Source organism: Crocuta crocuta, unplaced genomic scaffold, assembly GCF_008692635.1.
Source record: "Crocuta crocuta isolate KB4526 unplaced genomic scaffold, BGI_CrCroc_1.0 scaffold143, whole genome shotgun sequence".
Classification (NCBI taxonomy): domain Eukaryota; kingdom Metazoa; phylum Chordata; class Mammalia; order Carnivora; family Hyaenidae; genus Crocuta; species Crocuta crocuta.
The window spans coordinates 3260536-3284818 of NW_027529175.1; the positions used below are offsets into that span (position 1 = coordinate 3260536).

Here is a 24283-nt window from a genome sequence, read left to right on the forward strand (position 1 = left end):
GACACACACTTCGGTCTTAGTGATGCTGACAAGCGTGGCTTCACTGCGGAGGTGACGTGGAAGGCCGCAGCTGCCACTCGGGGCAGGGAGCCACACAGGTTTGCTTTCCTGGACGAGCTGCCCGGGATGGGGGTGGGGAACAAACTGAACACAGCACAGGGGAGGCCGGGGCCCTCATCCTCCATCGTGACGCAGCAGATACTGGTTTGCCGGAAAGAGCGAGCGAATGCGAAACTTTAGAAACTCTGGGGAACCTGTGGTGTGTCGCCAGGCTGCTGGGAGCGCGGCCCGAGCACAGTGGGGTCCCCGGGAAGTTGATGCACCCACAGACGGGCTGTCCTACGGAGGGGAACACCGCCCAGGCCCGCGCAGGTCGGGGGTGGCCGGAGAACGAATGGAAGGGTCATGGCCACCGAGCAGCAGGGTGACTCATTTCCGTGCGCCTTGTGCCTCCACTCACGGCCCCCTGGCTGCCCTGTGACCACCGACGCGGCAGATGGCGGCTCCGGAGTCTGTGCTCACGAACTGTCAGCCCAGGGTCGCGCACGGCGGCTGCCAGTCAGGCTCCCAGTCTGGCTCCATGGAACCCACGCACGCGGGGCGCTGGCAGCTTCTAAGCATGTCACCCACAAAACTGGTCCGGGGGGATGGGGGAAGCGCGCCCATTCCCTGTGGACGGCTTTCCGGGCGCAACAGCGCTGCACCTGCAGGCGCCTCGCCTGAGACCCCGTCTCCACAGCCTGAGAGGGAGCTGCAGGGCGCCAGCTCTTCAGGCCTGACGTTCCCAGAGCGTCTACAGCAAGACACAGAGAGCAGGGACAGGTCAGCCCAGCCTGGCTTCTCGGGGGAGGCGAGCTCTCACTGCGCATATTGGCCGGCGGCTGAGCAGGACCCCTGCCTCGGGGACGAAGAGGGTTCAGAGCCCAGCTTCTGAAATTAGCAGTGTGCCCTCCCAGCCCAGCCGCCAAGGGGCCCTCGGGGACCCAGGCAGCAGCAGGCCTGCGGGCAACAAACCTGCCATTTCGTGTGCAGAGCCCGCGAGGAAGCACCCCCACAACTCGCAGCTGAGGCTCTCTGTGCACCGGCCCCAGAGCCTACCAGAAGGACTGGAAGCAGAGCCTAGGAGCTGAGGACACGGTGGGAGGGGTCTCGGGCCCCTGGAGCGAGCCAGAGCCAGACGACTTGCCACAGGTAACTGGGCTGCCCCACCCCCACCTCTGGGAAGGGACATGCCAGGCTCCAACTTGCTGAACAGGTCCCCTCGGCCCCAACCGAACCAACCCCAGGACTTCTCGCCTCCAAGAATCCAAGGCCTTCAGCCCTCTGCCAGGCCGTGCTCACTCCAGCCTCCAGCCCTCGCTCCAACCCAGCAGGCCGCCCCCCTCCCTGCTCCCAACTCAAAGTCCAGCCCTTCCCACCCGAACATCTTCCCAGGTGACCCCAGCCAGCGGGCTCTCCTCTGAGCGCCATGACACCCAGAGGCAGACTGTGGCTTGGTCTCATGGCCCTCCGACCCCACGGGGGCCACCGTCCACCCAGAGCCTTCCCCGTGGGGCCCCTCTTCTCTAAATGGCTTGCCATGTGCTGGGTAAGACACGAAGTATCCCCTCCAAATACCTACAAACACTTCCATTTGATATATGTCCCCGTGGGTGATCTGTCCTCCCACAGCTCAGGCCTTTGCGCTCATTCATGTAGCAAACACGGGAGTCCATAGCGAGTACCAATCCCGCCTTTCCTGCCCCTCCCCGGGGGGGCCCCGCTTCCGCCGTGCTCTCCAGCAAATCTTCCGTGATCTGGCCAGTGTCTGTCTCTTCCCGCGGGAACTTACCTCCAGATGTCCCAGCCAGAGGCTCCTGGAGGGTGGGCCCCCGCCCCTCCCGTGCAGGCACACGGCCAGCATGCAGAAAAGCATTCTGGAATGACCCACTCCACTGAGTACCTTTCGGCGGAAAGGAGCAAGATTAAGCGTGAGGGCTTCTCCACTTCGAGACCGCAGGGCTTTGCTGAGATCTGTCCAGGTCTGTGGGTCACACCAGTGACAAGACGCCTTTCGTGGGAAAGAGGGACCCTGCGGGCAGCATGGAGAGCCGCACAGCGGGCTGTGTGCACCCACGCCACTCAGAGCCCAGCGGGGCAGGTTCACCCTGAGTAATCGCTCCTCCGTTCGGCGAACACCCATCCCGAAGGCACTGATTTATACAAGCTGCAAAGTAATTTCAGAGACAGCATCCAAGATGAGCAGAGCCTGCCTAGAAAAGAAACCGTTTGCCTTAGCGTTCCTCGGGCAAAAGATGTTTCTGTCCACCGACGTGATTGCAGCTAAGAATTTAACACGGAGCCTGCGAGCTTAAATCAATGACAGGACTTGTTAAAGCCACTTGATTTAATATATGCTGACACTATATACTGGCAACTTCAACCTACTTTTTTTTATGGCAGCAGCTACAGGCTTCCATCGTGGCACTGTATTTAGCTGCCTGATTTCTCCAGAGCGGTTTCTGCCATAGACTGGCGATTCAAACGACACCGCCAGACGCACTCCGGAGGAACAGATTATGTGCTGCGTGTGTGCTGGCGACTCCCAGCTCCCACACGGGAGGGACAGAGCTCTCCGCCGGCATGTTTCCTGAAGCCCCTATACCGCTCTACGCATACTCATTCCTGAAACCCTCACGGCAATACTAGGATAGGTCCCATTTTTACCCCCATTTTACAGATTGGGCAACTGAGGCAAAGACAAATTCGTAACTTGCCCGGAGGACCCCCACTCTCCACCCCCACGCAGTAAGGGATGAGGCAGGAGTCGAGCCCAAGCCACGCATCTGAACCCGTCCCGGTGCCTTGCCTGGCCTATGGCGCACAAGGCCCACCGGGTGTGCCAGCCTCTCCCTGCACCGCCAGCTGGCCCACGGCAGCTGTACCAGATGGTGCGCTGGCAAGGCCACGTCCTCCCTCCTGGGGGCAGCCAGCACCTGCCTGCCTGCGGACCTGAACCTGCACATGGGGCAGTCCTGTACTGTCCCAGAGGCACCTGCGGCCTATAGTCTGCTTCACACAGTCCGCCACCACCCCCCAGAGCCCCCGGGCCACAAGAACGCGCCTCACCATGCCAGGAAGCCACTGCTGCGGTGCCTGGACTCCACCGTGACTCTGTCACCAGCTACCCCATCACTCTTGCTGCCTTCTGGGAAATGTTTCCCAAGGCAGGTGTAACTCTCTGTCTACTAAAATTTGAGCTCTGGCCTGAATACCCACCAGGGAGGCTGCTACAAGCAGAGGGGTAATCAGACTCTCCCATTTCCCACTGTAGCTCCACGGGACCTAGCGCATAGTAGCTGCTCATGAAAATGGGAGTATTCAGCTATAAGTCAACAATGACCTTTTGGCCAACGCATGGGAAAGAAAAGTGTTAACAGAATTTTGAGTTTCCTTGCTCACGTTTTTTAAAACTGGGCACCTGAGGGGCGCCTGGGTGGCTTAGTCGGTTAAGCGTCTGACTTTCACTTAGGTCACGATCTCGCGGTTCGTGGGTTCGAGCCCCGCATCGGGCTCTGTGCTGACTGTCAGCTCAGAGCCTGGAGCCTATTTCAGAGTCTGTATCTCCCTCTCTCTCTGACCCTCCCCTGCTCACGCTGTCTCTCTCTCTCTCTCCTAGAAATAAAAAAAAATAAAAAATATTAAAAAAAAAAACAAAAAAACTGGGCACCTGTGACCACTGTCTCTACTGCACAACAGCATCAGATGATGTTCGCTCTCGGACAAAACCATACACCTCTTCGATCTCCAGATCTAAAAGTAATTCGTGCTCGTCCCCAGCAGACCCTGGTGCCCCCTCCTCGTCTCTCACCACTTGAGCCTCTGGCCTCTGGTGTCAGGGAAGCAGATGGATGCTGATGTCTGTATTTTCATTTCATCCTGCAGCTTCCCTGGAAGGCCAGTACCATCCCCCACTTTACTTTTTAAGCTTATTTACGTATTGGGAGGGGGGAGAGAGAGAGAGAGAATGCATGTGTGCACAGGTGACCGCATGCATGCCAGTGGGGGAGGGGCAGAGAGAGAGCGCCAGAATCCCAGGCAGGCTTTTCGCTGTCAGTGGCAGGACTCAAACCCACGAACTGTGAGATCATGACCCTGAGCCACAATCAAGAGCTGGACGCTTAACTGAGCCCCCAGGCCTCTCTCATCCCCCCTTTAGAGAGGAGACTCTGAGGCCCATATCAGTCAGGCCACTTGCCCAAAATCACACAGCTAGCGATGGCACAGCTGGGAACAGAACCCAGACCTTTCTAACTGCAAAGCCAGTGCTCTTTCCACTAAGCCCACAGCTGCCTAGAAAGTTCCAGAGGTTTTGCCACAAGAACAAAAATGGACTTTCTGTAAGCAGCAGGCAGGAAAAAGTAAGTGGGCTCAGGAAGAGTGACTTCCAGAAAAAACAAAACTCCCCTCCACTGCCACAAAATTTCTAATCAGGAAAGGAGTTCCTCCTAAAGGCGCCTGGGTGGCTCAGTCGGTTAAGCGTCCGACTTCGGCTCAGGTCATGATCTCACAGTTTGTGGATTTGAGCCCCTAGTCGGGCTCTGTGCTGACAGCTCAGAGCCTGGAGCCTGTTTCAGATTCGGTGTCTCCCTCTCTCTCTGTCCCTCCCCCACTTGTGCTCTCTCTCTGTCTCAAAAATAAACTACAAAAAAATTAAAAAAAAAAAAAAGGGAAAGGAGTCCCACATGGGCCTAGACTCGCGGGAGATGCTCTGAGGCTCACGGGCAGTTTGCTAGGCCCCCTGGACAGCCCGCACAGCCCAGTAGAACGTCACAGCACCGTGCAGCCCTTTTTCCCCCACACACGACTCGGAAGTCACGCTGCCTCTTGGGCCAAGCCCAGCCCTGCGTGTGTGCAGAGCCAGCCACAACACGGCTAAGCACAAAAAGGAAGGGCTGAGAATGGACATGGTGATAATGCGGCTACCCTCTTTATGAGTTCTTCCTGGCGACGTGGGGTCACCACCTGCACTCATAGCCAAGCCACACCTGCCGCCATCCGGATCTGACCCCGAAGACCGGGCCTGTCTGGGGTACACTCGTCCCCGCCCCAGTTCTGGCCAGGAGAAGCTGGGCCCATCAGGCACCGTCAGCCTGCTGTCTGCACACCTGAGCAAGCAAGCATGGCCATTACCTCCCAGAAGCTGTCGCTGGACACTTCCACTCCAACGGAGTCATCGTAAGCGACAGACATCTCTTCCAACAGTGAGGGGGCAGCAGCGAATGCTGAGAGCAGAGGTCAACTTGAGATGCTCAAAATCCGTAGTCCAACCTGTAAAAGAAAAGCACTTTGTTGGGGTTTTTAAGTTCCTGAGGTAGGAAGCAAGCCCCTCCATCACATGACTTCCATGTCCACTGCTGCCTTAGTGCAGGGCAGTCTCGACTGTCCGCTTTGGGTGAGAGCACGTTATGTACGCGTGTATTTCATATTAACAGTGAACCTTCTCAACATCTTACTGAAGAGCTCAGAGGGCTTTCTGGAGAATGGTTCGTGCTCTTAGGCCAACAGCTTGATGATGTTACTAAATAAGCTTCCCAGTAGCTTGGAGAAAGAGCACGTGTGCAGAGAACACACAGAAGCGGGTAGAATCCCTGCGTCCCTGGACTCGCCCTGCCCCAGCCTGTCCCACCCACCGGGCAGGACCAGGCCCTGCGGTCAGACACGAGTGGAAGTAATCCGCCTTGGACACGTGAGTCCACCCCCCTTGCTTGTGTCCCCCGCACCCACGACGGATTCACCTCGGCCACTGAGGCCCCAAATCAGACCAGTTTATTCTGATACTGTCAGCGAGAGCACAGACAGGCGACGGTGATCCACTTCTGGGTCATGAGGTGATGTGCTAAACCCAGCAAGGGTAAAGGGGTGGTTACCCCCCTGCTAGAGGGAGGCGGCCGTGACATTCATGAGCACAGGCCACAGTGATGCATGGCCCATCCCCAACCACGTGAGACTCCCTGACTTCTTGGTGAAAAGTTGATTCCGCCCTCCTTTCCATCACCCTGTGTTCAGATCACACAGCCCAAGATCGGGAACTCCCCTCATCGCCAGAGTCAGGAGTCCAAAGCTTCAGCTTCACTCCGGGAGGGGCCCGGCAGGAGGGGGTGGGCGGTGTGACCCACACTGCTGTCCCCCCAAGTACAAGGCTTTTGTTCTGGGCCCTTTTCCATTCGTTACCGCATCGGATTCTCACGAGCCTCAATGTGACAGTCCAGAAGCGTGGTGAGGAACAGGAAAATGGGCTCTCGAGTCAGGCTACCTGGGCTCTAATCCCAGATCTATTACTCACTAGCTGACCAACAGTCGGCAAGTTACTCAACCTCTCTGTGCCTCAACAGCCTTACGGGATTATGGAACGCATATCACAGAATTACAGTGAGGGTCAAATGATGTCAGACATACAGGGGCCAACGGTATGTGGTCCATAGTAAGTGCTGTGGACTCAGTCAATTCCAACATCATTATCATTAGATAGGAACAATTATCACTACCATCACTTGTATCTCTACTTCACAGTTGAGATAACTGATGCTTGGGGAGGTGAAGTAACTTGTCCACAGTCACCCAAGTCATGAATGGTGGAGACAAACATTTGGCAAGTTTGCTAAGGTAATGTTCTCTCCATCACACCAAGATGTTTTCCAAGAACTAACTGAAGTTTAAACAAATCTGCTGTCCTGTAATCTAAGACCTAGTGGCTATTTCAAAGGGGGTAATGTGATGTGTGTCACAGCTTCTGAGGATGAACACAGCACTTGTATAGCCAATAAATCCAAAGAGCGGATGACGGTACTTCAAAGCCAAGTGCCCCAAATTCGCACGTGCTAGAACCAGGCAGCAGCCTGGGTGCCACGGGCACGCTCTTCCCGACAGCGTGCGGGCTGGACCTCTGCTCCATCGTCACAAGGCAGCGTGTCATTTTAACTCCAGGGTATCAGAGAGGCCGACCGGCTGCCCTGGCTGGGCCCTGGTGCCATGTCCCACAGCACCCCGGGCTATGCGATCCTGTGCTCTTGACCGGGGTTCTCCTGGGAGCCCACCAGCCCATGTTTGCAGCAGCAGGAAGTCTTCTAACCAGAGCAGCCGTCTCTGCTCCAGGCTCCTCAGGAAATATCTGGGCTTTGGGCTCAACCGAGTCTCAAAGTGGTCTAATCGGGCTGCTGGCTGGGCTGCCTGGCAAGCTCTGGGAACAGCTGCAGGGAGGAGCTGGCGCCTGCTCTGGATGGAGACGCAGCTGGACACCTGAAGAGCCCAGGTGGAGGGATTCAGATTCTGTCGGGATTTGGCCACGGTACAGACATAAATAGCCAGTCAGCTCTGCCTAAGATTTATGAAGAGCCTACTAAGTGCCAGGAGCCGAGAAGAGGTTGCCACTGGGCTCGGCACAAAAAGACACACTCGGCTTCTAGGGGCCAGAACCTGAATCGCCAAGTAACAAAACCAAGTAACCCTGGGGCTGTGAGGGCTTCAGAGAGGAGGCGTGCTCTTAGCGGACCAGCAGGAATGAGGTAAATCCAGCTTTCCGAGCCCGAGCCCCACGGTGGCAACACCTTTAAGCGTCTCCCTCAGCCCAGGGTCCTGAGCCCACCCTGGCACTGCGCTAGGCAACTGCAACAGTCCCCAGGGGGTGGCGGTCCTGGCACCAAGCTGACCCCTGGCCTCAAGGACAGAGCTTTCAACATTTCACTAAGTAGGAAGTTTACTTATGCAATATTTTAAAATATCATTTTTTAGTTAGAAAGTTCCTTTCTACTATAATTCTGTTAAGAGCTTTGATCGTGAATGGATGTTTACATTAAGACTGGGTTTATTTCTCTTTAAATGTCGGGCAGAATTTGTCAATGAAGTCTCCTGGACCTGAAGTTTTCTTTAAGCACTTTTCATCGCAGATTCTAGTAAAACGGCAGAAGACTGTTCATGTATTTTCTATTTTTTTGTGTGCTGATTTTGTAAAGCTGTGGTTTTCTAGAGAATCCAGGTGATCTTTTTCAAATTTATTGGCATAAAATTGTTTACATTATCCTCCAATGACCACTTTAAAGACTGAGGGATCTGTAGTAATGTCCCTCTTTTCATTCTGACATTAGGTTTTTGTGCCTTTTCTCTTGATCAATCTCATCAGAGATTTATCAATTTTCATTTGTATTTTTCACAGAATCAGCTTTTACCTTGCTTGCTTTCAGCTGCCTACTGAATATCTGTCTTCATTTTCCTTGATCTCTTCCCTTTATTAATTTCCTTCCTTCTACCATCTTTGGCTTAAGTTGTTCTTGTTCTGACTCTGGCTATGGAAGTGTAGCTTATAAATTTTCTGTCTTTCCTCTTTTCTCACAAATGCATTTCCCTCCGGGTATAATTTTAGCTATTCCACAATCTCATTTATTCTTTGTAATAGTCCCATGAGGCAGGTATCTTTAGTTCCTTTTCACAGATGAGAAACCAAAGGTCGAGTAACTTATTTAAGGTGATAAATGGTGAGATTATGACTCAAGATGAGGTTCTGTGGTTCTAAAATGCAAGTTCTTCCTTTTACAGTACGTTACCTATAAACAGCAGTTTGTGGGTATTATGCTATGAAAATAGCAAGAAGGTAGAAGCGAGTGCTCTCCTGCATGGGGTACGGGAAGAGCTAGAAAGGGACTGGCAGGTGAATGGGCTCTGTTCCCGCGCAAGAGAAGGGCTGCCTATCTGCAGGCAGAGAGGATGGTCAAGATGGCTCAAGGGGGACCCGGAAATCCGTGACTGGTGATTTCACAAAACAGATTTTGCAAAAACAGAATCAGCTTCCAGCCTTCAGGGCTCACGTAAGAAATGTTCTCCTGACCAATAGTGAGATTCGTTCTTTCACCACCAGAATGTGATGGGGGCCACGACTCAACAAGGCACAACGATCAGCCATTCTTCCTGGGCCCAAATGACCTCCTGGGTCACACCAGCCACACCCCAGGCTCAGAAATGGTCTGGAAGGGACTGGAAGGTGCCCATGTGGCTCAGTGACACAATGGTTTGTGTCAATTTAAAACTGGGAAGAGGGGAAGACCTGCCATTATCAGCTGCTCTTGGTGAGCCTCATCCATCCATCCATCCATGCATCCATCCATCCATCCATTCAACAAAGATCTAAGTTTCAAGAACTGAGCTGATTAGTGACAGGAATGCAAACAGCCCATGAGCTAGACCTTGGTTTCTTTTAAATGAAACTGAAAACAACTAAACTGGACTAGAACAATGGGAAAATTGGGAAAGATCCAAATGTTAAATTTGTCAAATGCAAACAGAGGAAACATTCTTTGCCTTTTAAGTGCTGCAAATAAAGTGAAATCGGTAATAAATGCTTGATGACAATCAAAATAAAATCTCATAACGTCTCTTCCACATATTTACATAAGACAAAAAAAAAAGTGATAATACCCGATGTTAAGGGGTCTCAGTGTACCAATCAGCTTAGGTATCCTTTTTTTAAAAAATTGTATTTGCAGCTTAGAAAAACAAAAAGAACCCATGTTTCCATAGAGAATGCAGAGAACAGAGTCCAGCAGAGGAGAAAGGACAGGAAGGATCCGCCGCAGCCCCAGTGCTCAGACAGCACAGCGCCTGCTCTTCCCACTGTGTGCTTCCCGGCATCACTTAAAGTGAGGGGTGGCGCTGGGTGGGGACACATGTGTGAGGGCGCCCAGAGCTGTGAGAGGAGAGGGCACAGGGCACAGCCCGTGCTCTAAGGAAATGGAGATTCCTGAACAAAGCTCCCTAAAGTCCAGCCCAGCACAGGTATAGCTAGAAAGCGTGTGGATGCTCGCTTGAGTAAGCCCCCTCCTGAGTGGGAGCCAGTCACAGACCAGGCCACACCCACGGCATCAGGCTCAGTCCCCCAGGGAAACCAAGGCCATGGCCCCACACAGGTGTTCAATAACTGTCTCACGACTGACTCACGCCCCCAAAGTGGGCCCTCTCGGCCGAGGCTGGCCATGCTTGTGTTAAATAAAGGAAGCCTGCTTCAATCAGACGTGCTTCTGCTCCTCCGACTGGGAGCCCAGGGTAGGAAGAAACCGACAACATGGCCGCGTCCAGGCACCAAGCACACCTCCGCACCGCCAGGTGGTCTATGCGACCTTTAGACATATTTTTGTTCCTCAAAAACTCTGCAGAAGTGGTGAATATTGTCCTCATTTTACGAGAAGGCAACTGAGGTACACGTAATTCAAATCACTGGTCAAGGGCCCCATAGCCTATAGATGCAAGGCAAGGACTCAGCCCGGACCCTGAGACCCTGTGACCCTGCCCACTGCTCATCCAGCCCCAGTGGCCCCCAGCTCTGGAGGCCTTGCTGGAGTGGGAGGCCGCTCCCTCAGCAAGGGCGCCTGAGTCTAGGGCTGTCCTACTAATACTGGTATCCAGAACACCCCCAAAGGCCCTCAGCCTGTCAGGGAGTATTACTCAGATTTTTCTTTTCACACACACACGTCCCTAGCCATAAAAATGAATCTGGTTTCAGCATGCCCTGGGCCGAAGAAACACGTCAGTTGGGGAAACTGAGGCTTCTGAGGACAATGAGAGAACCCGCAATCCTGTTCCTTCTAAAGGAGGTCGGGGCCGGCGAGTTTCCTGGCTCTGCCTCCTTCGTTCCTTCAGCGTCTTGAGCCAACCCAAACCATGACCAAGCCTGTGGATGCATCAGGAGCAAGCAGACGGTGCCGGATACTCCGCAAGTACGTTTACTGAGGCCAGAGACACACAACGTGTGCTGATTAATTAACTGGGGGCTTCTCAAGGGGAAGGGGAAGGTCCTGGGAAGACAGCGAGGCAGCAACTACCTCGGCTCAGCCTCGGTCAACTCAAGTCCTCTGTCCTCTCTGTAAGGCGGGGACACCTCTGGCGCCCCTACCTCCTGAGGTGTGAGGAGGCTCGGGGGGGTAAGCGAGGTGGGAGAACTCTGGAAAAGCGCGAGGCGACAGACAAAGCAGTCAGTGCCGCTCTTCCCAAGGACGGGACGAAAGTGAGAGCTTCGCTGGTAGGCGCCACACTGTCTAGCACCCAGCAGGTGGCAGGTCACTTCTTCCCGAAGCAACGGAACCGCAGTCCTCCGCTGTAAGGCTGAGTGCGTCCCGTGAGCTCTGAACACAGGCTGCAGGTGCCCCTGGCCCTGGTCTGCCTCCTGGGGTATGCTGGGCGCCGAAGCCACAACAGGCTCTTACCATCCAGCCCGGCGACAGGAAGATGCCATCTGAATACCAAACAACAGATTCGGAAATGAACCCCTGGGCCGAGGTGGTGTGTGCCGAGTTATTCTTGATTCCCTCCCGTCACAATGGGAGGGACACAGGTAAGAGAGCATGTTCCCCATGAATCTCCCCGGACCTGTTTCTTTCCCCCGGGTCGCGGGAAAGCAGCCGGTTCAAGACGGGCACACACATGTCTCCCTCCGTCCCCGCAAGGGCCCACGGAGCGGACATGAGAACACGTGCCGCCCGCAGGGTCACAGCAGCAGGCCAGGGGACATGCTGGAAGCAAGCACACAGGTTAGCGCCGGGAGAAAACCAAGAAAACCAGCCCGAACGCCAGGGTGGGAATGAGCCCGCCCGGGGAAGGAGTGCCCCGCCGAGGGCCGAGAAGCGCCGAGGCAGGGGGCCCGAGGGGCAATCACCGTAACTGGTAAAACCGCATTTGTGACCAGTGAGCCTAGACTCCCTTCAGGGACCCCCCCACCCCCGGAACCCGGAACAACTCCCTACACATCCTATTCTTTTTTCATAAACATGAACTGATAACCAAGGGGAGGACCGATGGCTGAGGAGCCACTAAATAAATAATGAAATAAAAACCCAAACCGTGAAAAGACCAAGATCAATAGGACAACTTTCATTTGGAGCTGATCTCTAGGGAAAACACAGATACTTCAGGGAACAAGGCAGAGATTCTAAGAAGCTCTGATAAGACTTCTCTAGGAAAGTCAAGGGTTACTGTACCCATAAAACAGGAACAGGATGCTATGAAAAAGGAGTAATCTGGAAATAAGATTTTTTTTTCTTGATTTTTAGGCATCTCATTACCGAAATAAACATGTTGATGGACGGGCTGTGTAACAGAATGACGAGACTATGGCTGAAGCTAGTGGCCTCGTGGATGATAAGACCACAAGCACCTCCTAGTACATAAAACAGGAGGAGAGAGAGATGAGAGCAGGGGGCTGGTTAAGGGACAGAAAAGGCCATCGGGAGGTCCTGAGGCCGGGAGGGGCCAGCAGTCCCAGTGCCCCTGGTGCCGCCCTCCCCTCCTCTCCCTCCAAGGCCTCTGTGGGGAAGGCGGCTCTGCGGCTGCGCAGCCCGAGGCTGGCTCCTCTCGGAGCCCTAACGTTCCAGCTGCTGGACAGGCAGGGACAGTGTGCTTCTGCCTGAGGCCCTGTCTGCCCAGCAAAGGTACACAAGCGGCGAGCTCGTGACACCAAAGCAAGGGAATCCTTGTAAAGGGTTTATGGTGTAAAAATGCATGAGGGCAGAGCGTGAAGATGTACCAACCATCACCCCCCTCCTGCCCAGCCCCCTGCAGCGCATATCCAGGGCCATCTCGCATGTCCTGGGCACTCGGCAGGCCCTCGATAGTAGCTGAGTGCACACGCGGGGAGGTGCCTGGCGGGGCTCTGGGAGCCCCAGGGTCCAGGAGTGACTGGGGCCGGGGACGTGCTTCCAGATCTCGGGATCCAGGCACTTCTGCCCCTGGCGTATGTGAGCAGTGGTGAGTCAGAGCCACTGCTAAGACGCAGGCAGGGTCAGAGGCTCATGGAGGTCGCCAGGGGCGCCCTTGCCCAGGCTGGGAACTGGCGTAACCTTCTTCCTCTCTGGGCCTGATAACAGGTATCAGGTAAACAAAAAATACAAATGACAGAAGTACATCTAGCTCATGTTAAATGCCCTTAATCTGCTCTAAGAAGAAAAAAGAGAACAGGTCATTAGGCCAAAAGCCTGTTACCATAAAGCAAGGACATTGGGGGTGGAGGCGCAGAGCTTCATCTCCCCTGAGAGCCGGCCGGGCGGGGGTGGGGACGGGGGCCCTGTGCAGTCCTCTGGAGCCCCGGGAGGGAGCTGTCCTCACCGCTGCCTCCCACCGCCTGGCCAGCCCTGTACTGCCCCACGGCCTCCGCGAGAGCACATGCTGGACCTGGGTTGGTTTCTCCATTACCCACACTGGGAAATTCTTCATCCATCGCGAAGTGACCACAATTTCTGCTAAGCCACTGTCTGGCCCAGAGTGACAGGCAGATCATTCCCTGAGGGGCGAGTTGACCCATTCATCCTACAAACTGACGTTTGGGTCCCTACTGCGGGTCAGGCACAGCGGCGAGGGCCCCCAGGGTGGAGCAGCGAATTAGACGCTGTCCCGGCCCGCCTGGAGCCAAGGTCCTAACAGGGCAGGGCCCACATGCAGCAAAGTACAAGCGGCAGAGCTGTGAGGGCAGGTGGGAGGCTTTTCCAGAAGACGGAGCAGCAGCAAAGGTCCCACGAGTGCGAGCCTGTTCCGGCCCCCGGAGGGCGCGGCGGGGGTGGCCTGGCACTGCCGGGAAGCTGTGTGGACCTCAGAGCTTGTGTGTCTGAGTGACTGGTCCACACTTCCAGCCTCAGGTGCCTCTGAGATGTGCTCTTGGAAACCAAGCAACACAAGTGCCCAGTCGTTTCAGACCTGTCCCCAAGGGTTGTCACATGCCTCCTGACTGGTGTATTTCACAAAAGAGGAACACCTGGCCTTTGCCCCAACTCTTTCCTCTAACGCTTTAACCTACGGATAAATTCGCCCAAGAGTCAAACATAGGTAGTCACCGTGGTGTTATTTCTAATAGCAACAGAAAGGAAAAACACTGAAAGCCCCTTACTGTCCAACAAGAATCAAAGATGCAGGGGTGCCTGGGGGGCCCAGTCGGTTGAGCGCCCCCCACTTTGGCTCAGGTCATGATCTCAGGGTTCATGAGTTTGAGCCCCACGTCAAGCACTGAGGCCCCTTCGGATCCTGTCTCCCTCTCTCTGCCCCTCCCCCGCTCATTCTCTCCTCCCTCCCTGTCTCTGTCTCTGACAGAAATGAATACAACATTTTAAGAAAAGAAGATGCCAGTACAACTCTGAGTGGAACGGAGGCAGCCGGAGTAAAGGGCGGGAGGGACAGTGTGTACAGACATGAAACACCGCACATATCAAGCGGGGACACTGGGTGTAGCATGGTAGACAGTCTGATCCCACTGGTATTACAGGACAATTAGGTGTCCACCATAGGGCACCCACGCAGAGTCCCACCATGTCACTTCCCGAGCCCTCCACTGCTGGTGGTGCCGCCCGGCACCCCACTCCCCTTGACCAGCTTCCTCCGGAGAGCCCGCAGCAGGAGGCCGGCGTCCTCAGGCCCCCAGGCAGGTCTCTGACCCGTAACCTGCGGCTCTCACACTCCCAGACCCCCTCTCCGCTTTATCTTTCTCCCCCAAGCACTTATCTCCTTCCAAGAAGCTGTGTCATTTACTCAGTCCTTCTCTTCCCTGCTCTCTGTCTCCCGCTCTGGAATGTGAGCTGCCGCAGGGCAGGGATTTTTGTCCGTCTTGCTCACTGCTGGCATCCCGAGGTCCGACACACGGACACGCCGCAGTCGCTGGGTGAATTCAGGATGAGGAAGGTTGAACTGAACAGTCTCAGTAATTCTGATTTATACAGACTGAAGATCCACAGGTGGAAAATACTCGGAGCTTTACCATGAAGATATTTTAACTCTAGTGGTTAGAATTCTTTCATGAACAATACTGCATATGTTAAAACAGCCCTCCCCAACCCCCAGAGTGGCCCCCGCCAGCCACAGAGGAGGCCCTTCCGCCACTCAGCGCCCTGGGCCACACCACCCCTGGGGACCACAGGCTCCCAGGTCCTCTCTGGCCCCAGCCTTGGCTCAGGCCATTCCTGTGGGCCCAGCCAGCCCCCTGTGAGAAAGGACAGGCTCTCCTGCTTCGCCCTGGCCCTCTGCTGCCTCCCATGGGGTGGACGCTCAGGGAGGAAGGCCTGAGCTAAGACACAGCTTTGCACCATTTACAAAGCAGGAACACTTTTTTTTTTTAGAAATAGCTTAAATATCTGGCATGGCCTATTCTGTTTCCAGTGATTTCATCTGGAAAAGTGAACAGTCCTCAAAGGAAGAGATAGAGATCAGCAAATAAAGTGACTTATATCTCCGGAACAATGTGCCGTGGGCCCACTCCAGCAACGGAAAGCCGCCTGTGCACCGCAGGATGCTTGGTTTTAAAGGCTGCCCCGCAAGGTAAGGACACGGGGGCCCACGGCGCAGCAGGTCACAGGCCCGGGCAGGGAGGGCAGGGTCCTCCAGAAGTACCCATCAGGGTGAAAGGTGCTGAAAGGTACTGCTGGATTAAAACCCGGCTTCTAAACATGGCCAGCTTGGGGTGGCCATGGAAGCCGTCCCCAGAATGAGCAGAGGGTCCAAGCGATTCTGCGGCAGACTAGCCAGGATGCTGGGGACAGGCAGGGAATCTCTGGAATTCCATGGGGACATGCAGCTGCCTCGCCCCAAGCAGCCGCAGGCCAGCCTCCCAAACGCCCCAGTTCGGCAGAGAGAAAAAGGAGGGCAAGGGCCCGTCTTACCCCGTTTTAGTCGACGCCACAGAGCAGCCCTTCTCTTTCCTCCCAGAGAAGGTCACGTCAGGGAAGCTCTGAGGCGGCCAGGGAGGCTCTCCCACAACATCAAGTGCGGCCCCCGCGGAGGCCAGGGCCCCTCCCCAGCTGCGCTCAGCCAGCCCGGGGTCCGGCCCACTGTCCCCCCCGGCTTGCCTGGTGCAGGGCCTGACCCACCCACCTGGGCTCTCGCTACTCAGGTTTTTCTTTCCCTGCCACCTGCCAAGGAGTCATCCGTGGTCCGCTTGTCTCAACTGCACAGCAGGCTTCTCCCCGGACGTCCGGACGTCCTCCTAAGGGCCATGCAAAGTCACGCTGCGGCCCCGTCACGCTGTGGCCCCGCGCTATGGCCCAGGCCTCATGGGTCTTTCCTAGTCAAAGCCAAGGCTGGGGTGCTCCCCGGGTCTGTCCTGCAGCTCCATCAGGCTCACGTGCTCTCTAATGACACTGGCAGACCTCTTGGCTACAGTTTGAAAAAGTAGGATTTCAGGGGCGCCTGGGCGGCTTAGTCGGTTAAGCGTCCGCCTTTCGCTTAGGTCATGATCTCCCGGTTCATGGGTTCGAGCCCCGCATCGGGCTCTGTGCTGACTGCCAGCTCAGAGCCTGGAGCCTGTTTCGGAGTCTGTGTCTCCCTCTCTCTCTGACCCTCCCCTGCTCACGCTGTCTCTCTCTCTCTCTCTCTCTCTCTCTCGTAGGAATAAAAATAAAAATATTAAAAAAAAAAAAGAAAAAGAAAAAGTAGGATTTCAATCTGACCTCTTCCATCTGCCGTTCAGGGGCAGATCACACCTGCCTGGGAAAGGATGGGAACAGACCCTGGGAGGCACAGGAGGGAAAATGACCCCAAGACACACCTGGGCAGAAAACTGCTGCTGTCTGGCGGCAGGTGGGGGGAGGGGCCTGTTTTACCTGGTGAATCAAAACATCGTAGAAGCTATTCACACGAACATCACCCGAGGTTGCACACAAGTGAGAAATGGGCAGAAACGGGAAAACTGAAGCGTGAACTCCCACGGAAAGGAGGCTTCAGCTGGCTTCTCGCGTCCTGCTTGGTAAATACAGCAATCAGATTGGGGGGTGGGTTTCAGTTTCTGTTTAAGAAACCTCAAGAAAATGAACATTTATAAAACTTTACATGTGAAATGCCTTTACTGTATAAACAGGCCAAGGGATCAAGACTCCACTGAAATTGATGTGGACAAAGTTCCCCACGTGGACATCCCAGGGGACTCCCTCCACACAGTTTCCCCCAGGAGGCAAGAATGGAGGCAGTGGTGGCAGTGGTTAATCAGCGGGGTTCAGGGTTAATCAGCGCGGGTGCAGCCTGCCGGGAACGCCAATTTAAAACACACATACATGCGCGCACACGCACGTCTTCACACACACCAAATAAACAAACCCAATGAAACTACATTGAACAAACCTTAATCTTGGATGATTCAGAAGCCACTTTATACTCTTACTGAGGGCTCGCAGGGCCAGTGTTAGGGAACTCAGCCCAAATGTGCCATTAAACAGCCAGGACCTTGGGCAACTATTGGCATCAGGTGAAGGCAGTGGGATGCTGGGCTTAAAATGTTTCACAAGAGCCTCCTACTGGCAAGAGACTGTGGGAGAACTCGAGTGGATTAAGGTCATTATAAGAGCACGTGCTTGCAGCGACCTTCATGGCTGTAAGTGCTTTCCTACTTTACTGGACCTGAGCCTCACAGCCACTCTGTGAGGACATTCTCACCCAGATCCCAGAGTCCAGCTCAAACTCATTCTCCGGGGCTCACTGCAAAACACGCCTCCGCCAACACGGAGCCCATGTGGCCTGAGCATGTCACATCACAGAAGTTACTGAACGGTGTTCCCACAGATACAGGACGTCATGCTTCTGCACGTACGAACGCTAAAGTTTAAAGGGACAGTTGATCGTGATTAACGTGTGCCTTTTACAAAATGAGTAAAAAGAGGAATGACTGTCATATGTATGCAGTGACAGGCACTCTGACTCTATACCCCAGGGCCACCCCCCCACTGGCTGTGGGGAGGCCAGGCACAGGCACAGTGACAATTCTGGGGGGGGCTCAGGAGATTGGGGAGTATCAGGTGGGAGCAGTGTGCCTGCAAGGGCTTAATCCCGCTTCCAAACTATGGGCAGAGGAAAGAGCATCTCTGAACCCCACAAGTGATTCCTCAAGGTTTTCTTTCAAGGTTAGTTTGTCCACCTTTCAGGACAGATCTCACAGGGGCCACGTGGCTGGGGACATCTTGCCAATCTGGTGACGTGCTCTCTAGTGGATGACCTACCCCCGATCAGGACAGTGCAGGGGGGTTACCCACCTTCTGAGCCTCGGAGCCACTCCCACCCACCCAGCCCCTTGGGGCCCTAGCACCTCCTTCCACATCATTCTTCAAGGTCAAGATCAAATATCACCTCCTCCATGAAGGCTTCCTTTATTCCCAGTTAATATTAAGCTTTGCTGCCTGGCCTGCCCTGAGCAGCACATTCCTCTCCTACAGGACTCACTCCATCCAAGCTCAGGTGGACATGAGTCACCCACACATCTGCCTACCTCAGGAGACAAGGGGCTCTGAGGGCAGGGGCCACATGGTGTCTAGCTTTGTATCCCAATCATAGCACAAAGTCAGTTGTACTGAATACAAAAGTCCTACTGATTCCATCTTGACCATGAGATGACTTAGGCCCTGAACCGTGCTCAATACAAGAGACAGGAAGTGGGAGCCTCTGACCCTGCGGTCTACCCAGCCCTGCGATGCTGCCCCTGAGCATTAGGTGTGAGAGAAATAAACCTCTCTTCTGATCCCAGTTTAACCCTGACCCAAGAAGCACACGGATGCCCACATTCATACACACCAAATAAAGGGACACACTATTTTTTTTAATGTTTTATTTCTGAGAGAGAGAGAGAGAGAGAGAGAGAGAGAGAGCAGGGGAAGGTCAGAGAGAGAGGGAGACACAGAATCCAAAACAGGCTCCAGGCTGTGAGCTGGCTGTCAGCATAGAGCCTAACACAGGGCTTGAACCCACAGACCATGAGATCATGACCTGAGCCGAAGTCAGATGCTCAACCAACTGAGCCACCCAGGCGCCCCGTGGGGACACACTATTAAATATATGAATTTTGCAAGTGACTGTCTTATTAGTTTTAAATTCCTTGAGAGGCGATGCCTGGGTGGTTCAGCTGACTGAGCATCTGACTCTTGGTTTTGACTCAGGTCACGATCTCATGGTTCATAGGATCAGCCCCACACTGGGCTCTGTGCTAGCAGCACAGAGCCTGCTTGGGATTCTCTCTCTCCTCACCCCTACCCTGCTCATACTCTCCCTTCTCTCTCAAAATAAATAACTAAACTTTTTTTTTTTTTTTTTAAAGGGGCACCTGGGTAGCTCAGTCAGTTAAGCATCTGAGTTCAGCTCAGGTCACAATCTCACGGCTTGTGAGTTCCAGCCCCGCACTGGGCTGATTGCTGTCAGCACAGAGCCCGCTTCGGATCCTCTGTCTCCCTCTCTGTCTGCCCCTCTCCCGCTTGCTCTCTCAAAATTAAAATATTTTTTAAAAATAAAAAAATTTAAAAAAGTAAAAATTACAAAATGTAAGTTTCTGACTGTTCAAATTCAGAAGTAAATTTATCCCTGAAATAAGTCTACTTTATTTCTTACCGATATACCTAATCTTAGAGACAGATGTCAAATGTATAATACAGTGGCTTTTAAACGAGAAGTTAGATTAGCTTGAAGGCTTTAATTTGAGCTAATATTCAAGTTCCTGGCATATTATATTCTTTGCAAGTTAAATGTATTTACATGTACTTCCTTGATTGAAAGTGTGATAATATTAAGCAAACGTAGGTAATAAATTTAGAAATACCACTGCCGAGGCCACAGCAGTTGCAGCAAAGACCTCACAGATGCACTTGGCCCAAAGCAGGTGACGGGGTCAGTTACCATTGCTGAGGGGTACACAACATGTGAGCGGATTTTGTAACTTACTGGATTTTTTTTTTTAATTTTTTTTTTTAAATTTATTTCTAGGAGAGAAAGAGAGAGAGCGTGAGCAGGGGAGGGTCAGAGATAGAGGGAGTCACAGACTGAAACAGGCTCCAGGCTCTGAGCTGGCAGTCAGCACAGAGCCCGACGCGGGGCTCGAACCCACGAACCGCGAGATCATGACCTAAGCGAAAGTCGGACGCTTAACCGACTAAGCCACACAGGCACCCCGTAACTTACTGGATTTAACACCAAGTCTGACAGGGGACGCGGTGGGCAGAAGGGAACAGCTGAGCAGGACAAATCAGGGAAGCCGTCACAGCTAGGAGAGCCAGGAGAACGGCCGGGACAACAGGGCAAGAGTTCAGCAATTCTGTCCTTACAGTGTCTCCCTGTGTCAGGGCCCCATAGTCCCTCAGCCCCCAGAGGCACCCAGTGGGGGAGGGCTCTTCCCGGGACAGTCTCTCATCTTCCCTTCCCTCATCTGACGTTTACTGAGCCCTGATCTGGTGGCAGACACCATGATAAGAGCGATCGGGGGGAGGGGGGGGCTCACAGCGCCTGCAGAGTTGAGCGGGGCTCAGCTCTCAGCCCCACCAGGCATCAGAATTCACAGTAAAGTTCGATATTTGCTGAGTGCTTCCTAGGTGCGAGGCCCCATTCATTCTCAGAACAGCCCTATGAGGCAGCGACTACTATCATCCCCATTCTGCAGATGAAGAAACGAGATACGCGAGTGCTCAAATAACTTGACTGAGGCTGCACAGCTAGCAGGTGGCGAAGCTGGGACTCAAACCCCGGGGCCAGGTGCCCCACTGCCTCACGGTCTCCCAGATGACACGTGGCGATGGAAGATTCCTTGCAAGGAGAGGCAGAGGTGAGTGCCGTGAGTGTGACTGTGACAAAGAGAGAGCTTGGGGGCCTCGCGGGGACAGCACACCAGCTGTGACTCCAGGAAGGGCACAACGCACGCACGCGCTCATCCAGCATCACGGAGCACCGTGGAGGAGTCTGTTCTGGAAGCGTGTCTGCTCACACAGCTTCGGGCGGTGAGGGACCCAGACGCATGTCCCGTGCCTGCCTCGCTCACAGGCGTACCCCAGAGCTGGGCACGGAGCCCAGTGTAAACGGGGCAGTCACGTGTGAGGGGGAACGAGTACGCGTGCCCCCAGCCCTGCAGCACGCCAACTAGATAACCGTGGGCACGTTACTTCACCTCTCAGAGCCTCAGTTTCCCCATCTAGAAAGTAAAACTGACACTATTACTCCTTGGCATTGTTGGCGGATGAAATGCCCCGGTCCTGGGTAAAGTCGCTGCTCCCCGCCAGGATGCTGAGCCCTGGAACAGCACGCTCGGCGCAGCGGCCTCCCAGGGACGACAAGCTGAAGCCCAGGAGCCACTGGGAATTAGGCAGGTACACAGGGGTAAGGGCAAGGTGTCCCAGACAGGAGAGTCCTCAGGGAAGGGCGGGGGTGGGCTGATGGGGGCAAGGAGGGAGCACGGGCCAGCCAGTGTCGCCGAGAGCACTCAGCACGGCCCGCTGCCCCCCTTGAAACAGGAACAGTGGGGTAGGAAGGAGGAACTGGGGTCACATTGCTGCATAAAAATCCCCCTGTGGTTTAAACTTGATGACTTTCTCATAACTTGTAATCTTCCAGTTGCTGGCTGGGTGGAGAGCAATGTTGTATGTTATTAACAGTTACATTAAAAATTTTTTTAATGTTTTTATTTATTTTTGAGACAGAGAGAGAGCGCGCGCGAGAGCACAAGTGGGGGAGGGGCAGAGAGAGAGGGAGACACAGAATCCGAAGCAGGCTCCAGGCTCTGAGCCATCAGCACAGAGCCCGATGTGGGGCTCGAACTCCCAGAGCTGAAGAGTCGGATGCTTAACCAACTGAGCCCCCCCAGGCGCCACTAATAGTTACAATTTTAAACTGACAGGCCTATGCAGAGATCATTTTGTTATTTAGATTCTTAACAACCCAGAGTGTTACTTACTTACAGAACTCACATAACGATACCTCTCTCCAAAAAGAGCCCAGAAAACTTCACAGAATCCCACATGCAAGGAATGCAGGCAGTATTAACGGCTCTAAAACTCCACAAAGTTACAATGAAAGCAAAAGCTGAACCTCTTCTCAGAGAACCCCCGGCAGTTAGTAGATCACAAAATCCAATCTCACTTTCAATTTCTAGTCTCCCCAGGGCGTGCCACTTTCCTGCTTGACACCATCAGCTCCGAGTTAAACCCTAACTCTTTAAGTCTGCTGCGGGCCCCACCACGACCTGGCCCCCGTCTGCCCTCTCCCTCTCTCCCTCACGGACTGGCCCTGTCTTGCTCCAGCCACAACCATCTTCCTGGGTTTCTCAAACGTGCTAAGCTCGTCTCTGCCTCAGGACTCCTGCACATGCTGTTCCCTCTCCCCCAGAATGCTCTTTCCTCAGATAACTGCATGGCCGGTTCCCTGACACCATACGGGCCTTTGCCCAGAGGCCCCCAGGGCCGCCCTGGCCATCCTTCCTCACCCAGCCCCACCTCCCACCACCGTCACCCTGCAGAGCTCTAAGATTGTAACCAGTGTGTCGCCACACACCAACACATCCTGGATTACACAGGAAAGGAAAACACGGCTACTCGCATGACTGACCACAAAATGTTTCTGGAGCTGATAGCAAGACTTAATTTTTCAGCGATTCTTAAAAAGCTGATTCTTGGGGCGCCTGGGTGGCTTAGTCAGTTGAGCGTCCAACTTTCGCTTAGGTCATGATCTCGCGGTTCGTGGGTTCGAGCCCCGCGTCGGGCTCTGTGCTGACTGCCAGCTCAGAGCCTGGAGCCTGTTTCAATCTGTGACTCCCTCTCTCTCTGACCTTCCCCTGCTCACGCTGTCTCTCTCTCTCTCTCCTAGAAATAAATTTAAAAAAAAAAAAGAAAAAAAAGAAAAACCTGATTCTTCCACAATGGTCAGCCTGTCTGGTCATCAAGGGAGAAGCCCTTCTCCCTCCCCACCCCCACACCCCGGGCAGTCTCCAGAGCCCCGAGAACCATGGCTGTATTTTGTTTTTGTTGTTTGCAAAGAGGTCGCCTCTGAATTAAAAGAAGACACTGTGTTAGGAGCCAAAGGCCCAGTCAGTTACACCACACTTGAAATCCTCAAGGATCAGGACTTGCTCTATCATCGAATCAACATTCGTATTTATGGAATTTGAACAAGTTTGGCCGGACCCATCCCCTATCATAAACCCCAAACACACCCCCAGAACCTATGTTTTGATACCACATTTTGATACTACGTGTATGTGTCAGAGGAAAACCTGGTTATCCCCGAAAAGTGGAAGAGGTCAAAGACTTTAAGAGATTGGAAACAAATTACCTCTATGATTCCGTATTATTCGGGGACTTTCTTTTAAAACCAGAACAATCCTTTAAGACACACATTGCTCGAAGCCAGAAAATTTGGAAAAGTATCTCCCTGAATAATCCCAAATGCCGGGAAGAGAGGGCAGGGCAAACTTGGCCAGTGACTGCCAATGACTGGTTTTCTTTGGACTGCAGAGTCTTAAAAGCAGGAGCCCTTCCCAAAGTGGAAGCCTCGATCAAGTCCAAAAATAAATGGATAAACAGAGTGACAAGAGACACACTCAGGCTTCAGGAGAAGCAAGAACCGAGAGCCTGCTGATGTCTGGACCTAAATGTCCAAGGCCAGCATGTCGTGAGCAAACATGGCAGCGTGCCCATCCTGTACCCCCAACCGTGGGACGTAAAGGGGAAGTGGTTCCACACCACACAGATGACACTGGTGTCACCTGCTTAGACTGCCAGTAGGGGCCTCCTAAGAGTCCCGACCATCCCCACTTACTGCAGCTCCTTCGCAGAACCAAACCTTCTCTCTTCCCAATGCCTCTGATGGGAAAAACAAGTAACTTTTCCACTTTGGAGCAAACTGCTATTGCAGCTGGAGAAACATTCTTGGATGTCACAAATAAGATATTCTGCTTCCAGGGAACTGGAGAGTCGAGGCTGGAGTGTGAGAAAGGATGAACAAGCAGATTTGAGGAAATATTATGGAGCTATGGTAACACAACCAGGGAAGAAACTCCAGTTGCACAAAACTGTTTAAAAATAAACCGGATACTAAAATACCAGCGAAAAGCTACAATGACTCACACTGTTCTCCTCAAATACTTATGAGAACAGCCAGCGCTTTGACAGCCTCCCCGCCCTTTTCCCTATTGGAGAAACGGGAGACAAAGAAAGTAAAAAGACGCTTTGAAAATCTTGCTCTAATTTTACCCGCGACTTGGTATGAATAAGACCTTCACATGTCTTAGGGTTTGCTGGGAGCACAGAAACACACATTCACGACAAGGGAGTTGGCTTGAGGCTTTTCATAAACGCCGACTAACCTCACAAGGCCTAACGGGGGCCCCGGGTGCGCTATGCTGAGTGTTCAGATACTGGTAAATGTGGTAATGAACTACAGCGCACTTTCTGTCGTCAACGTACCGCCTCGTAAGGCATCGTGTGTGTGTGACCCCCTTCCCCGTTCCTCACTTGCGTGCGTGCCTGCTTCCCTGCACATACTCTCACTATACTCACAC

The 24283-nt window shown here is 53.6% G+C and overlaps 1 protein-coding gene across 1 annotated transcript in view; it reads right to left on the bottom strand.

Moving 5' to 3' along the window:
* The window catches only part of PACSIN2 (protein kinase C and casein kinase substrate in neurons 2), an 80963-nt gene that overhangs the window by 32750 nt on the left and 23930 nt on the right, over nt 1–24283 (bottom strand). Inside the window, exon 2 of the mRNA XM_077757993.1 lies at nt 5173–5310. Within this exon, the coding sequence (XP_077614119.1) occupies nt 5173–5232 (60 nt within the window). The 5' untranslated portion in view covers nt 5233–5310. The remainder of the gene's footprint in view (nt 1–5172; nt 5311–24283) is intronic.